Source organism: Lipotes vexillifer, unplaced genomic scaffold (assembly GCF_000442215.2).
Source record: "Lipotes vexillifer unplaced genomic scaffold, Lipotes_vexillifer_v1.1 scaffold387, whole genome shotgun sequence".
In the NCBI taxonomy this organism is placed as follows: Eukaryota; Metazoa; Chordata; class Mammalia; order Artiodactyla; family Lipotidae; genus Lipotes; species Lipotes vexillifer.
Window position 1 is genome coordinate 3466828 of NW_006795399.1, and position 17976 is coordinate 3484803.

General features: G+C 41.1%; 1 protein-coding gene across 1 annotated transcript in view; it reads right to left on the reverse strand.

Annotated features, from left to right (window-relative positions):
• Positions 1 to 17976, reverse strand: part of RBMS2 (RNA binding motif single stranded interacting protein 2) — a 56113-nt gene that overhangs the window by 10210 nt on the left and 27927 nt on the right. Inside the window, exons 2-5 of the mRNA XM_007467705.1 lie at positions 8583 to 8749; positions 3951 to 4009; positions 3014 to 3105; positions 1816 to 1973 (exon numbers count right to left, since the gene is read on the reverse strand). Coding sequence (XP_007467767.1) covers positions 1816 to 1973; positions 3014 to 3105; positions 3951 to 4009; positions 8583 to 8749 — 476 coding nt within the window. The remainder of the gene's footprint in view (positions 1 to 1815; positions 1974 to 3013; positions 3106 to 3950; positions 4010 to 8582; positions 8750 to 17976) is intronic.

Consider the following 17976-nt stretch of genomic DNA (forward strand, 5'->3'; position numbering starts at 1 on the left):
GGGAAATACAATGGAAATACAAGATCAAGAAGAAAAACAGAACACTATAAGAATGATGTAAGAGTTATGACTTAAAAAAAAATGCCCTAGGTATTTTTAAAACGATTTTGTGTATCAAACTGCTATGACATTTAGATCTCATTTAGATACATTTTTAAATGATATGACAGTTTTATTTAAAATGTCAATATTTATAAATTGCTGGAAATTATACTTTGCAAGAATCTAAATGTATGAAGAAAATCTGTAGGTATTAATGTAGAAACATGCAAAAGATTTCATAGTTTTTTAAGTTTTCAAAGCCATATTTCCCACACTGGGCTTTGAGGCACCCTGGGCCATTGTGATGAGCTCAGAGAGGCACAAGAAGGGATATTTTAACTTTCTGAAGAAAATACAGCAATACCTATTGGATATCTACTGTAAAGACGACTAACTCTAAAACAGTTCATCATTTCAACATTAGATCACCGTACAATCCTTTAGATAACATATTTTTGCAAAGCTGGTTTTTCAGTGGTTGCTATGACAAAAGCAAGTACCATAAAAAAACTAATGTGTAACAGGAAATGAGGGTGTAAGTGTCCAATCTGATTCCAAGGTTTGAGAAGTTGTGTAGTGTCCAATAGGCACACATTCACTAGAAAGTATAGTTATTTAAGAATGAAATAAAAATATTTTCTCTTTCAATGTATTTTTCAAATAACTACAAAGTTAAGATATTTATCAAACACTTTTTGAATTGTCTAGACCATTTAATTACTTAATAAAGCAAATTGTTAAGTATTTCTTTTGTCTAGTGCTAAAAAATTATCGAGACAACTAAGGTGCCATGAACTGGAGCTTTTGCTTTAAGAGAGTATGGAGCAAAAGTTTGATCACAAACCTTAGAAACTCCCCTTTAGTTATACTTGGGATTGCCAGCAGGTGGTGCCACCAAGATTGAGTTGGCTAGGGAAAAGGTCCTATTCCTTGTTCTCAAGGTCTAAAACACTCTAGAGTAAAGGAATGTTCTTGGACCAGAGAAGATATTATTAAAGAAAAAGGGACTTTTAGATCACTTACTCCAATACTTTTCAAACTTTTTAGAAAGGCAACAGAATCTCCTTTCAAGCAAAATCTTAAATAAAAGCAGGACCACTTCCTAAGTGGGCTAGAAGAGGCTGAAGCCCTACAATAGTGACCCTAAGCTCAGAAGAAGGTACCCTGAAAAACTCTGAAGCTCTAGGGAACACCTTAAGAAAATCACTCATCTAAATTTCTACTTCACAGAGTAAACCAAGGCTCATAAAGATCTGATATCACATGGGCAGTTAGTCGCAGAGCTGGTTCTAGAATCTAAGACTCTCAACAGATCTGAAAAGGTAGACCAAATCTTCCATTTCATCCTGCTGATCCTGAAGCCAGAAGGATAAGGGCTCTGCTCCTGTGAGACCTTGGGCAAATCACTTCATATTGAGAATTTTGGTTTCCTTTTCTATAAAATGGAGAATTAATATTTATTTCACAGATTAAATAACAGGATGAGAAATACTCAGTAAACTATAAGAAGATATGGAATTATTTTATTCTGGTTAGGTCTGAATCAAAGAAACAAAGGCTAGAATAGCAGAAAGTAATGGGGAAAGGATAAAGATTTGGGAGAAAATAGGTTTGTGAGTATTGTGACCTAAAATTAAATGAACTTTTGATTTACTGCCAAGTACTTTCGACTAATAGTTTGGTCCTGGGGGGAGCAGGGCACAGACTTTCTGGTGACCTTCTAAGTGACATTCCCTATTAACCTCATCATTTCCCATTCTTGGCATCCCTCACCTTGCAAAGCCAACCCCTCTGCTGGTCCCACTGGTGTCTCGAAGGATTCTAGTGGAAATAACCTGGCCAAAGGGCTTCAGCATTCCCTCCAGTTCTTGCTCATCCATTGACAGTGGGAGGTTTGAGATGTATAAATTTGTGGGGTCCTGCTCCTGTTGCTATGGAAATAAAAGTGAAAAAATGAATTTCATATCTCTTAACCCTCTCCCATCCTCAGTGGGCAGCCACAAAATGACATCTCAGAAAAGAGAGAGCAGGGAGGCATGCACATAAACAAAGAGAATCTTAACGATTTGTAACACCTAGTCCCACTATCAAAAAACCCCACAGATTTAATATTTCTAGTACTGTACAAGCCCACAATACAAGCCATCAATGAAGTTTTTGGCTGTCTCTTTAAGAACTAGGCAGAGCAGCGCTCTTCTCTCCTATCCAACAGCCCAACAGCCTGTCCCAGAGGCTGGATTCTCTTGGACTGCCTTTGCTTCCCGGGCTGCATTGTTCTGGGTAATCCCCCCACTCCACTCTTCCAGCCACAGCAGACTCCTCTTAGTAGGAATGTCTGTACACTCTCTGATGGAGGGAAAGCAGGAGGAGGAGAGAAGGGAAAAGGGAAGCCAATGTGCTGGGGGTTGCACTACGAGCCAGATGTATAGCTCACTGGGTCACCACGGAGCCCTGAAAGTTCTAGTCTCACAGGAAGTCTAAAGTCACTCTAATGTCAGAGGGCTTTTCTCAAGAAGAGGTGGGAGAGGGCCTCCCTGGTGGCGCAGTGGTTAAGAATCCGCCTGCCAATGCAGGGGACACGGATTCGAGCCCTGGTCGGGGACGATCCCACATGCCGCAGAGCAACGAAGCCCGTGCGCCACAACTACTGAACCTGTGCTCTAGGGCCCGGAAGCCACAACTACTGAAGCCCGCGTGCCTAGAGCCCATGCTCCGCAACAAGAGAAGCCACTGAAATGCGTAGCTCATGCACCGCAACAAACAGTAGCCCCCGCTCAACACAACTAGAGAAAGCCCGCGCAGCAACGAAGACCCAATGCAGCCATAACTAAATAACTAAATAACTAAATAAATAAATTAAAAAGCACTGCAGATAGCCCTTGCCCATCAACCGCATGGCTCTTAAACCTCTGGAAGCCTTTGGTACTAACTACAACCCTTCAGAGGAATAGACACGGGGTAGTACCCTTACCTTTGCCATCTGTGCTTGCACACCACTGGCTTTCAGTGCTGTTACAGCTTTCTGTGCTGCTGAAGGACTGTCAAAGTCCACAAAGCCATAGCCTGGAACAGGGAAACAGCATCACTGGGAGGTGGGGGGTGTGAGGGAGGTAGGAGGCCCAGGCTTTTCAGGAAACAGAGGAGGAGTTATGATCCACGCAATAGCAGTGGTAGGGAGGAAGAGAAATGAAGAGGTTTCAGGTGGTTATCCACGTGCTCCTCAAACCCTGTGAGATTTGGTCTACTTTATAGCTAAGAATGCCAAGGGCAATGAGGTCTTTATGGTATCCTTGCCTTCCTCCTTCTCCCCTAAGAAATCCTAGGTTTCAAAAATTAGGCTCCTCTAATAATTCACAGCCCCCTCTATTTCCAAAAGAACTCCCTTCTCTTTTCTAGGCACACCCGCAGAAATGCTAGGCATGTAGGAAATACAGCCTCTCCACAGCAGATAATCAGCCACCTGCTGGAAGAAGCCCCTCCTCACCCCAATGTACAGCTCTTTCCCCTCCTTCCACTCTTCCATCCCCACCTAGAATTGCTCAAAACCCCAACAAACCCAACCCACCTCCACAAACAAAAGGCATTTACAATGCTTTGCTAAGTAGAAATAAACTCACCTATAAATGAATATCTACCATCCAATCCAGGGAAACATGACACCCAAAGTAGGCCCAGGGGACTCAAAGGCACTCTGTGCAGGCTTCTAGCCTTGGGTCCCCAAAACAGCATTTTCAGCTCTAGCTATCTGGTCACAAAGAATCTAAATACCTACTAGTCTTTTAAGCCTGAAAACCCTGAAGACTCCTCCCTGGCACTGGAAACCAGGGACTTGCAGCAATAAAGGGCAAAGGCAAGGGATGGCCTCACTTATAGCTGTTCTCCACCACCAAGAGCAGCTGTTCTCTTACCTTTGCATTTGTTTGTGGTCTTGTCCAGTATGGCCTTAGTGGAGACAATCTTGCCATATCTAAGGGAGAAGAAAATGCAAAGTGATAATCTGGGGACAGGGATTTAGACTAGGACAGAGATTGAGACATCTAGATGAATCCATGCCCTGTCTTCACTCCCACTAGGAAAACTGTCCCTACTCAAACCTTAGAACAAAGAAGAAATGAATTTAAAACGTCACACTTATCATATAAACCTATTCCCCAAAGGCACCTACAAGAAATAAGGTAACTGCAGTCCCTACACTATCAACACATTTCTCTCTTCCTCCCCAAATAAGACTCAGATACTAGTTAGAAGAAGACTACTGTCTTTTTTTGGGAAAGAAGCTTGGTGGTGTCCACATAGCAGTGTGTAAGCCCAGAGCTCTGGCTAGAATTCCTTGAGGACTAAAAATAATCCTTGATGTTATTTATCTTCCTTTGAACAAACACCATTCCTCCCATGAAAAACTGTTTCTCTTCTCTGACACCCCACTCTTCACCCTTTTACTGGCCCCCTGAGTGAAGGTCAACTTGAGCCAAACTGCTTTTGTTCAAATCCTGGTTCTGCCACTTTATAGCTATGTGTGATCTTGGACAAGTCATTTAACCTTTCTGTGCCTCAGTCTCACCATCTGGAGAATGGAGATAGGATTGTTGGAAATATGAAATGAACTCATGAATATAAAGTACTAATGTCTATCAAATGGTAAACACCTGAACACTCTTAACTGCTATTATTATTATTATTATATGTTATATTATATTATTATTATATTCATGGGACCTCAACATTTAACCAAATGGCTCTTTCCTGCTTTAATCTCTAAGACTTCTATTTCTTTTCTTTTTTTTTTTTGGCTGCACCTCACAGCTTATGAGGTTTTAGTTCCCCAACCAGGGATCAAACCCAGGGCCCCAGCAGTGAAAGCACCGAGTCCTGACCACTGGACTGCCAAGGAATTCCCTGATTTCTATTTCTTATGTCAAGATTTCAGTGTATTAGGGAGGGGAGTGGGCATAAAAGCAAATGCAACAGCTGTGTTAAGAAAATTATCCAAAACTTGACGATAAGGCAAAATGAGGATTGCACATTCTTTCAATGTCATTCTGGAACACTGTCTACAAGGCCCATTCAAAGTATATTCTGTTATCTAGGGGGATGTTTCTTTGTTTCAGTTACTATTTATTACTGATGAGGGCCCAGATTTTGTGAAGATACATATTAATTTGTAGATTTTTATCTAGTAGAAATACAAATAATTTCTGTCCATTAGAAAAGATGATCCTAAAGGTTACGTTTTATAGTCCTATAGGGTATGAACCAGTTTCCTCTGTAACCTAGTAATCTTATTCCAACATTCTTTCTTCAGTCCCTCAAATACTCTTTGAACCCATTTTACCATCCTGCTAGTTCCCTCACTAATGAGTAAAATAAATATTTGGCATGTGTTCACCTATATCTGTAGCAGAGTTATGTTTTTCAACTTTCTGAAAATTATACTTTGGCAGCAGATTCATGTGGAGTTCCCCAAACTTGAGCAGTGGAGTATCTATCACAGTCAGGGATTATATTAGAAGTGTTCTACTATAAAGAAGTCTCTACATTCCACCCCAGGAGGGTGAAAATATTAGAGAGACAAAACAGAAATCACTAACAAAGTCAGAAGTATAAAATTTAACTGAAAACAGTTGGCAGGGACTGAATTTGAGATGAATACCTGAAACAAGCATTTTTTTCTACTTTTCCTCTCATCCCATCCCTAAAGAACATATGATGATTGATGTATTTGTTTTGCTCCTTGGCAGCCTCTCACTGACTGTTGTAGTGGAGCTCTGCGACCCACTGGATTAGACAGAATAAGCCAAGCGATGCCCTGGAGGCTAGAATGGATGTGGTGAACCTAACCCTTCAGGGCTGCATACTTGGATTCTTTCCCAAATTTAGGAAAGGAAGGGATGCAAGAGACTGTAAGCCAGAGGACACACATGCTGCTATCCCTATCGAGGCCCCAGGGTGGAGCTTGCTGTGGTCTGAGCAGCCTGAGACTTAAAGTCAGAATTTCCTCTTCAGCTGGCAACAGCTGGATCATGCAGCTTCCTCCTCCGAAGGAGCCCCCCCAAGAGAACCAGGAGTTCCAGTTCCAGACTCCACGCCTCTCCTTCCTGCCCACCAGGGCTTAGGATCCAGCAACATTTACTTCCCGTACAACCTAGAGAGATAACTTGGACAAAGGCAGGAAGTCCTATGCATGGGAAACACCCTTCACAGAAAGGTGTCCCTCCCAGCTCACACACCCATGAGGATTCCACCCACCAGTTCTTCACAGCTTCCCTTTCATCATAACTCATCTAGCACCTATTCTTTCCCTTCGTCATTCCTACTTCTCTATGGTCCCCAACTGGGCTCCTTACTTCCATCTTATTGTACATGCTGACCCTGACTATTCTCATCCCTTCAGACATAGCAGAAGGTAAGGCAACTTGGGAAGGGCAAAATGAAAGTCTAAAAGTATAGTGAAGTAGAACTGAGTATTTTCTCTGTCTTGTGGAGTGAGAGGATTGATTTTTGCAGCACATTATATTTAGTACAAAAAATACAGGGTGGGGCTTCCCTGGTGGCGCAGTGGTTGAGAGTCCACCTGCCGATGCAGGGGATGCGGGTTTGTGCCCCGGTCAGGGAAGATCCCACGTGCCGCGGAGCGGCTGGGCCCGTGAGCCATGGCTGCTGAGCCTGCGTGTCCAGAGCCTGTGCTCCGCAACGGGAGAGGCCACAACAGTGAGAGGCCCGCGTACCACAAAAAAAATTAAAAAAATAAAAAAAGAAATACAGGGTGCAGAAATCAAGGAACTAGATTGATATGATACTCTTTTCCCTCATAAACCAACATTTTTGCCAATTCCCATTCCCTCAAAAAAATTACTAGTCCTAGACTAAGTTCCCTAAGTTCCATTTAAATACCATTCTAAAGCAAGGTAAGCCGAGGTAATAGATTCAGATTTTATACACACATCTAGCCTTTAGAGACTGATTTTGTGCAGCCTGATGCTAGCAAACTTCCAAAAACCACTACGTCAGTAGAGTAAGGGATTTATAGAGTACCTCTGATGCCTCATACAACTACATTTTTGAGGGGAGAATGTTCTGCCTCTTCAGGATTTGGAACAGCTGCCACATACTCATACTGTTATGGGAGTTTGAGTTACTTTGACCACTTTAGAAAATTGTTTACTAGTATCTACAAAAGCTGAACAAATGTATATCCTATGATTTAGCAATTTTACTCCTAGGTATATACCCAACATAAATGTATATACTTATACACATGCACCAAAAGACATGTACAAGTTCATAGCAGCACTATCCGTATCCATAACAGTCACATACTGGAAACAACTCAAATGTCCAGCAACAGCAGAACAAGTAAATAAGTTGTGGTATATTCCTATGATGGAATTCTATGAAGCAATACGAATGAAAAAATTTTTGCTATATGCAACAATGTGGATGAATCTCACAAACAACATTGAACAAAAGAAACCAGACATAAAACGGTATGTGCTATATCATTATATTTATATGAGGTTTAAACAAGCCACATCAATCGTTTAGAAGCCGAACAGTAGATACCTTTGGGGGTGGGGGAGAGACTGTCACTAGGAGGTGGGCTTCTGAAGAGCTGGTAATGCTCTATTTCTTGATCTGGTTACCAGGGACTGTTACAAGGATGTGTTCACCTTGTGAAAATTCACTGTTCTATAAACACTTCTGATTTGTGCACTTTTCTGTATGCTTGTTATACTTCAATAGAGTTTTAAAAGATGGTAAATTTACACAGACTAAGTTTCCTATTTTTATTTCTTTCTAAACTCGATTTCCCCTTCCCCATTAATATTACCATCCCACCAGACTTCTGCCTCTAATCCGTCCCCCATATAAATGATTTGAAACACATATATTTCTGCCAAATGGAATTGAGCTGGCCTCTCTGCATTCTTGCAATTTTTCCAGCTTTCCTAATTGGGCTAATTCCATGGTAGTTGTCTCCACCTCATGACTCAAATCTATGCTGAAGAAACCCCAAAGATCTTTAGGAGGTAGATGCCAAGTGACAACTCTTTCTCCATTTTCTTCTTTATCCACTAATTTGAGGGCTCCTCTGGGTCACTAAGAATAACTCTAGCAGCAGAAACTCTCCTAAGTGTATAATTCGATTGGCTAGTCCCACTTTCTTCTATCCCTACTGCTGGTTTTCACTATCTACTAATCAATATCTTTAGAGATACTGAGCATTTCTATTCAAGGTGTAAGGATAGGAATATTTCCACTAAGACCATCAGTTCTGGGTACATGCTGGAAACAAAGTCATATACTAACTAGGCTTCAAAGGTCAGCCCTATCCAGCTTTCCTCAGAGAAACACATAAAAGTTTTATATATTGGTAGTAGGTAGAATTTCTCTAAGAGGGGCTGCTGAGAAACCTTGCAACTATAGGGGTAGAAGCAAAATATTGATAATATTGCATTTCAGGATAAGAGTATCTGGTAAGAAGCCAGTATCACCAAATCTGTACTGTCCCTGGAGACCTACCCCTATGTACCCCAACTTACGACTGACACAACTTGACTAGGTCCTGGTCGGTAGTGCTTGGCTGCAATCCCCGGATGTAGAGGTTGGTTTTACTCAGCTGGTCATTTACAGTGCTCCCACTGCTGCTGTTAGGGGTACTGTTGCTTGGACTAGGTGGTGCCATTGGCTGAGACAATGACACATATGGCTGCAGGGAGACATGAAGAACAGAAGGTCAGAAGAATTATACATTTAGATGCTGAAGAGTGAGGAAGATCTTGGCCCCTTGGAAAGAATGATTCCAAACTTTAACAGCAATGAAGTCATCAAAAGAGTTAAAAGGGCTTCCCTGGTGGCACAGTGGTTAAGAATCCGCCTGCCAATGCAGGAGACACAGGTTCGAGCCCACATGCTGTGGAGCAACTAAGCCTGTGCGCCACAACTACTGAGCCTGCGCTGTAGAGCCCATGAGCCACAACTACTGAGCCTGCATGCCACAACTAATGAAGCCCATGTGCCTAGAGCCCATGCTCTGCAACAAGCGAAGCCACCGCAATGAGAAGCCTGTGCACTGCAACAAAGAGTAGCCCCCGCTCGCCGCAACTAGAGAAAAGCCCTCACGCAGCAACAAAGACCCAATGCAGCCCTTAATTAATTACTTAATTAATTTTTTAAAAAGAGAGTTAAAAAAGAAGCCTAAAGGAATTCCTCTCTGCCATAAAATAAGAAAATATTTAACTGTCCTAACTTTCAGGGGAAATGAGAGGCCAAAATAAGCTTGATAAAGGTTTTGAAAAAAGGTACTTAGTTATAGAGGAATGTTTTTATCATACAGATGCTGGAGACACAATTAATGTATGCCTCTTAAGTAAACTGTGTAATGAGACAAGACTAATAAAACCTAGGTTCCATTCAAAAATCACAGAGGAACTAATAAAAATTTATTAAATGATGAAGGTATAGAAAAGTTGAACATAGATTATTCATAAAACTGTAGAATATGAGACTGCAAAATACCTGCAGGAGCTTGAAAATTATTATAAGATTAGACAAACAAAATGAAATACTAATTACCATGCCAGGTAGTAAAAAATGAAATTTGTTACTATGCTGATAGGGGTTTAGTCATAAGTTATTTACAAGTTTTTAAAAGTTTAAATATGAATGAATAATAGATAAAGTATGGTTAAGGAAATCCAGCATTTGGGGTGAAACATCTGTAATTTTTCACTACTGATACCAGGACAGGCAACCAGACTCTGCTACATTTCGGGGCCCCTTCTGTAGGGGGGTACTTCTGTTAGAGAAAAATTACCAGGTTGACTGGAACATGGATCCATTTCTTTCATGGCATATTTTACACCCTTATGCTCTAATCAGGCTTCTAGTGTATATACATATATATGGTTCATAATCCTCTAAATTTGATAATTACCTATAATATAGTGCATTTTACTATATCATACTCATATTCCAGTTCTCCCTTGGCTTAAAGCACTGTATAGTATAAATCTGTTTGGAAATACTTCCCTATAAAATACTAGTTGCATCTCCAGGTTTTCCCCCTCTCTCTCTTCTTTGGTAGTGGTGGTAAGGGATTAGAGTGGTAACAGAAGAAAAAGGGAAATCTTCCCCCCAAAGAATCTTAATGTGAAATGTGCCTCTTACATTTCATGCCTCTGACCTTTAGCAAACTTTAAAATAAAAATCTTTGCTCAAGCTAAATACGTTGAAGCAAGTATTTACCTATTTCTGTCACTATACATAATCACAAATGTGTACCCACTTGCAAATACACAGTTCATTCCTCAGCTTTATACTGCAGCAAAGAAGAAACCCAATACCACATTCTGGAATGGCCCAAAGCCTCACGACCTATTGTAGCTCTTGATACACCCTTTATATTTCCTATCCTTATCCCCCTCTCTTTGCCAGCACTTACACTAGGATTTTCCATATAGAATAATCCATGTGCCAGAAGAATATGAATTATTCCTCTGTGGTGGTAGTGATAGTCGACAAGTGCAGGGTAGGGCACATACATGTTTTTCAGCAACTTTGAGACAACAAGACAAAAACAGGGCAAATAAACCTAAAAGTCATACATCCAGTGCTAGAAATGGCAGTACATACTTTAAGAATGATGTTGAAATCTCCACTGAATTAGTAGACATGTAATAATAATCAAATACTAGTGGTCTAGGCCCCCTCCATTATCACTACTGTTGTAAGTGCACCATCTGATTTAAAGTAGAGGCAAGAAGGGACTTCCCTTGTGGTTCAGTGGCTAAGACTCTATGCTCCCAATGCAGGGGGCCCGGGTTCAATCCCCAGTCAGGGAACTAGATCCCACATCCTGAAACTAAGAGTTCACACGTCACAACTAAAGATCCCGCATGCCGCAACTAAAAAGATCCCACACACCGCAACGAAGATCCCGCATGCAGCAACAAAGATCCCACATGCCACACTAAGACTGGGCGCAGCCAAATAAATAAATAAATATTTTTTAAAAATAATAATAAAGTAGAGGCAAAGAAGATTATCAACTATATTCTAATCATGGCTGTTCCTGAGTTCAGAATAAGATCACTGCTGGAGATCATTCACTAAGATATGCCTTTCCTCATCCTAAGGAATTGCCATTATTGATCCTTAGCTGAGAAAGCCAAGCTTCTTCTAATATGAGAGTCTAGGGAATTCCCTGGTGGTCCAGTGGTTAGGACTCGGCGCTTCCACTGCTGGGGCCTGGGTTCAGTCTCTGGTTTTGGGAACTAAGATACTGCGAGCCGCATGGTGTGCCACACCCCCACCCCGCCCCTAAATAAATAAATAAATAAATAAATAAGAGATTCTAAGCCTGGGGGTGATGATGATGCCAACAGTAACAATGATAGCAGAAGCAACTCTAGCAGCATATCATGTGCCAAGCACTGGCAGATGAGATCACCTGCCTCAGCTAGAGTTCATCTACCCCCTTTCCCAATGTGAGAGAATATTCCTAAGAGGAAGTTATCAATGATGCTACGACTGTCCAAATAAGAACACAAGGGTTACTGAGGAAAGAAATAAATTGAAAAGAAGCTTTTGGTTTACTACCATGGTTATACCCTTGGTTTTAACACTAATGTCTTAGTTATAATCTAAAAATACGTCTTAGTCAGTGATAAACTTGCTGCAAGGCCAGAAAAATTCCTAGAAAAAAAGATGTAGTTCAGAAAATAAAAACCCAAAACTTTTCTCTTTTGCTATTCCCAAACAGCTGCTGAAACTACTATATAGTCTCCAAAGAGAAATAATAGAAAAATATTCTCTTTTCAAGAGAATTCAATGAAAAAGGTCAAGAAAGCCTCTAAGTAAAGCTTATCTGGCTTCCCGAAAGAAACTATTTGGAGAGACAATAATAACTAATGTAAACTAATGATCCTTGTTTACCTATGTACATAAAAGAGAACAGGGCAGTATATATGAGAGTCCAGAGGACTGAGATATTCTTACTGGGCGAGAGAAGGGTGGGGCAGTATTGTCTCTCTTGACTCCTATTGGTCTGTAATGGTTCTCTGAGGCCACTGGTTCTCTGAGCCTAAGCTAAAAAATGAAGAGCAAGATTTGAACTATTTAAAACAAGGCCCTCATATTTGTCCTAGAATCTTAGACACCTAGGATGGTATTAAATTTGCCTTCAGAAAGAAAGGATGGTAGCATATTATCATGTAGCAAAGAAATATGTAAAGTTATCCAGTAGAAAAGGTAGGTATGAGTCTTTTTTTTTTTAATATTTATTTATTTATTTGGCTGCGTCGGGTCTTAGCTGCAGCACGTGGGCTCTTCCTTGTGGCGCTCGGACTTCTCTAATAGTGGTGCGTGGGCTTCTCTCTAGTTGTGGTGGGCGGGTTCCAGAGCTCGAGGGCTCTGTAGTTGCAGCATGGGGGCTTAGCTGCCCCGCGGCATGTGGGATCTTAGCTCCCTGACTGGGATCAAACCCGCGTCCCCTGCATTGCAAGGTGGATTCTTAACCACTGGACCACTAGGGAAGTCCCTAGGTATGAGTCTTCTCATGAAGGAGATTTAATTCTGACTGGGAGACATTAACAGGTTTATAAGCTGAGAAATGACATGATAACATATATTTGAGAAAGCTAACACTTAGGTGCATTATCCCAGCTGGTTCAGAAGGGTAGAAGACCAGAGGTGGTAAGACTAGTTAGGAGATATTAGACATGAAGGGAGGTCAGGAAAAAGTATAGAAGTTAAATTCAGACTGGCAGGATTTGAAGTTATCTGCTTGATGGATATATGCTGAATGCTTTTAGAATAAATACTGGTTAATTTATTCAGTTAGTAAACATTTAAATACCTTTAAAATACTATACAGGGAAGGCGTGAAAAGCCTGGTAGTTAGCATGGAAGAGCCTGGAAGTTTGATTTCTTAGCTAAAAGTTAACACACCACCTTAGAAATATAGGCTTATAAAGGAGGTATTAATGCTTTTAGAAAGTTCTAGTATTGCACTACTTCTTTGGGAAGTGGAGTAAACTCAGTTATGATAGCTAAAGGTGGGAAGCAATCTCAGGGTGAGGACTTTTTGGCTTTGGATCTTCCAGTGAAACCCAGATGCCTATGGGCAATGCGTTACCAAGGCAGAACAGGGAACACTGGATTGCAAAGACGAATTGACGGAATGCAAAGCTAGGGAACACCAAATTTGAGGTTGGTTGGAGACTAGAATCTATCAATAAAAGGTGTGTGAGAACACTAGCAGGGGGAGGACTTGGCTGTTTCCTAGAAGGGCCACTCCCCTTGCATAGTAAACAGCCATATATAAAAGCTGAAAGAAGGCAAAGAAAGGTAGGACAAATGAGTTAATGGATATAAAGTACTTAACGTGGTGTTTGGCACACAGCAAGTATAAACTGTCAGTAACTGTCATTATTTTAAAATTTGGAGTCTTTTAAAAAATGGAGTTCTTCTATAATTAAAGGACAAAATTCTCCTTCCTTTGCAGAATATGGATAACTCACCCAAGTTGAGCTGTTATTTGTCTGCAGAGACTTGATGCTTCCCCAGCAGTTCTTTTTTTTTTTTTAATTTTTATTTATTTATTTACTGGCTGCACTGGGTCTTCATTGCTGCGTGTGGGCTTTCTCTAGTTGCAGCGAGTGGGGGCTACTCTTCATTGCGGTGTGGGCTTCTCATTGCGGTGGCTTCTCTTGTTGCAGAGCATGGGCTCTAGGTGTGTGGGCTTCAGCAGCTGTGGCACGTGGACTCTGTAGTTGCGGCTCTTGGGCTCTAGAGCGCAGGCTCAGTAGTTGTAGCACATGGGCTCAGTAGTTGTGGCTCGCGGGTTCTAGAGCGCAGGCTCAGTAGTTGTGGCACATGGGCTTAGCTGCTCCACAGCATGTGGGATCTTCCTGGACCAGGGCTCAAACCCATGCTCCCTACACTGGTAGGCGGATTCTTAACCACTGTGCTGCCAGGGAAGTCCCCCCACCCCCCAGAAGTTCTTAAGGATCCAGGAAAACTCTGGAGAGATGTTTTTATGGAAAGCACATGAAGAGATTTGAGCCTATGAGGCAGGCAGCGAGATAACTACTCAGTAAGCGGGCCCTGACCATCTTCAGAACTACCTCTCTCTGACCTCCTCAGAAAGTTACTTATGTCTAGATTATAAAACGATTCCTTATGTTTTGTTCTTCTTTTACTGTCTAGGGCTGAGGCCTTTTAGATAAAATACTGAAGAGACTTTAATTTCCTAAAGATTGGTGGGGTGGTATTTGAAGGATGGTTAGAGAACTGTCCTATAAAATATCCCATAAGAATCTCTGGGATAATAATCCGGGGAAGGGCTTATAGTATGGGGATAGAGAAATATATAACCCCTTCAACTTCATCCAGAAAAAGAAAAATCAAACTCCCCTCTTCCTGTAGCAAGGAACTTTATGTTTCCTGTCTTGCTGAGTTACAGGAAACTAGGAGACAAGAGAGCGTTCTTCCTTTTGCTCTCTTGCAAGAGATCATAATGGTAGAAGTGATACAAGGCCTACTTCCCAATCACTAAGTTTTCATCAGATCTTTAAAAGAATGATCCAGTCAGATGAGCTACTTAAAAATTAATGTAACTGAAACAGTCTTTATTCTGAAAATAAGGTTGTCTGATCAAGTGTTCATTTTGCCTGGTTTAATAAAATTCACAAACCCTGTATCCATTCATTTGCTTCAAAGTTATCCCCATCCTAAGCCCTTAACTCTTATTGTCACCAGAGCAGGAGAAAACTCCATCCCATGTCTAGTGTCCAGTGAAGTTCCTGACATAGAGTATAAGCATGGATATTTGCTAAAAGGAGTAAAATAAACTTAGGGGATTTGCTAATTGTGTATCATCTTAATAAATGCCTAAGAAAGTCTCACAGATACACAATCCAGTGGCCTGACATCAAAATTCCTATTACAACCTGGATATTGATGATCCACAAGACAAGTTCCTAAAGCCAGTGGTCTCTGGGACATATAACACATCTGAACATTTTTGTCTAAAAATACATTATTTTCTGAGTTCTGTCATAATGTCTCCTAATAAGAGAAAGTCCACTTTCCCTGCAAAGTAACAGACCTCTTAATATTCACTCATGAGACCCTTTGCATTATTTGAATCATTCAATAAATATCTGAATGCAAATATGTCCAAGCCCTGCTTGATGCAGTGGGGACTCACAGATGAGTAAGAGTATAAGTGAAATATTTCATAATAAATTTAAACACACACTCACAAGAAGCCGTTAAGTAATTCACAAACCAGAGCATACAATCTAGATAACTAGCAGAAAAAAATATGTGTGCTAATGGGGATCCAAGCAAAATGGTATAAGAATATGAAAGAAGAAACAATTCCTGAGGGAAAAGTTTCTCAAGTAAGATGTTTGGGTTGTACCTTGAAGGATGAGTAGGATATTAAACCTTTAATAGGGAGCCATAGGGAAATGCAAATCAAAATCATAAGGAGAGGGACTTCCCTGGCGGCGCAGTGGTTAAGAATCCGTCTGCCAATGCAGGGGACACGGATTCGATCCCTGGTCCGGGAAGATCCCACATGCTGCAGAGCAACTAAGCCCATGCGCCATAACTACTGAGCCTGTGCTCTAGAGCCGGCGAGCCACAACTACTGAGTCCATGTGCTACAACTACTGAAGCCCACACGACCAGAGCCCATGCTCCTCAACAGAGAGAAGCCACCGCAATGAGAAGCATACACACCTCAAGGAAGAGTAGCCCCCGCTCACTGCAACTAGGGAAAGCCCATGCACAGCAAGGAAGACCCAATGTAGCCAAAAATAAATAAATTAAATAAATAAATTTATTTTAAAAAATCATAATGAGATACCACTTCATATCCACTAGGATGGCTGTAATAAAAAGACTATGACTTTACTCAAAAGTAACTTTGATGGCTATAATAAAAAAGAACAAGTGTTGGTGAGGCTGTGAAGAAACTGGAACCCTTGTACACTACTGGTGGGAATGTAAAATGATGCAGCTGCTTTGGAAGACTGTTTGGCAGCTCCTAAAATGGTTCAACGCAGAGTTATCACATGACTCAGCAATTCCACTCCTAGGTATGTACCCAAGAGAACTGAAAACATATGTCTGCACAAAACCTGTACACGAATTTCGCAGCAGCATTATAATAGCCCAAAGTGGAAACAACACAAATGTTTATCAACTGATAAGTGGATACATAAAATGTGGTATATCTATACATGAGCTTATTATTCAGTCATAAGAAGGAAAGAAGTACAGATACATGCTATAATATGAACCTTGAAAATATGCTAAGTGAAAGAAGGCAGTCACAAAGGACCACTGATTACATAATTCCATTTATATGAAATGTGTATAACAGGCAAGTCTTTAGAAAGAGGAAGTAGATTAGTGATTACCTATGGCTGGGAAAGGGGGATAATGAAAGAACTGGGAAGTGATAGCTAAGTGGGCAGAGTTTCTTTGGGGGGTGGGTAATGAAAATGTCCTAAAAGTACGGTAATGGATGCAGGACTCTGTGAATATACAAAAGCCACTGAACTGTACCCTTTAAATGGGTGAATTGTATAGTATGTGAATTATATCTCAATAAAGCTGTTATAAAAATTTGATAGAGATGGGTAGCGAGAAGAGGACATTCCAACCATTGAAAACTTCTTGAGATGTTAGGCTATCACAGGCTAGTCTGACCTAGCACAGGATTCAGCCTAGGTTGGCATCACCCTACTTCATTTCCAGATAGAAAATTCATAAGATTAATAAATTTTATTGAAATTCAAGTGGAAATATGAATTAGACATTAAATCATATCGGAGCAAGAAAGGAATATTTTCTGTATTCCCCCTCCCTGAAAAAAAATATAACATTAAAAACAAAACAAAAGCAGAAAGGTATCTCTGGAACACGCAGCACCTGAGCCAGAGAACCCATACCACGGATCTGCCCACCATACCTGGTTTTATTTTATTTATTTAGGCCACGCGGTATGGCATGCGGGATCTTAGCTCCCTGACCAGGATGGAACCGGGGCCCCTGCAGTGGGAGCTCAGGTCTTAACCCCTGGACCACCAGGCACGCCCCCAAACCTGGTTTTCAAAGCTGACTCTCAGCACTTCTACTACTTCCTCTTAGCTCAAGTAAACCTGACACCATCTCCAGCTCCTCATCTCCTCCCCCTACTCTTTCATGGCTCTTACCACTACAGTAGCAATCTGTTTTCTACATCCCTTTAATACCAGAGGGAGTTTTTACATTCATACCAGGGGATACTCAAACTAGTTCTCAAGTATAAAACTGACGTTTCTAAACCCTAAGTCAAAATAACTAAAGAATCCTCAGTTAAGAATACAGCCAAACACATTGCTCAAGAATCCATTCACCCTTCCAGATCCACTAGCCACTCTTGTCCACCTTGCTTTATGCCTTGGAAGCTGACCATATAGAGGTATGAACAGGCTCCCTTGCCCTCTGGCTTCCAGTTGGGTTTGGCTAACAGATATATACCAGTAGGATATCAAAGGGCAGGAGGAGAATGAGACCAGAGTATTTCTTTTCCTAGCTCCTTTCCCTGCCAGAATACCGTGATTTGGCTGCGTACCTCTACTGAAGCCCATAGTTCTCTCCATACACTCTTAGATTCTGGTAATCTCTCTCAGTTCTTTGACCTTTTAGATATAGAGTACGTAGGCTCTGTAATTGCTGGCCATAGGGTACTCTACTCCCCCTCACTGGTTTCCCTAAGTCCCTTTGTAAATAGTCCCTTTATTACATCTTTCTCAAATTACTCCGTTTGGGTATGTATCTGTTTCCTTTTAGGACCCTAAATGATGAACAAACCATTCTACCTTAAAGATTCAGGTGCAAGAGGATATGTACCAGAAACTCTTGAGAAACTCTGCT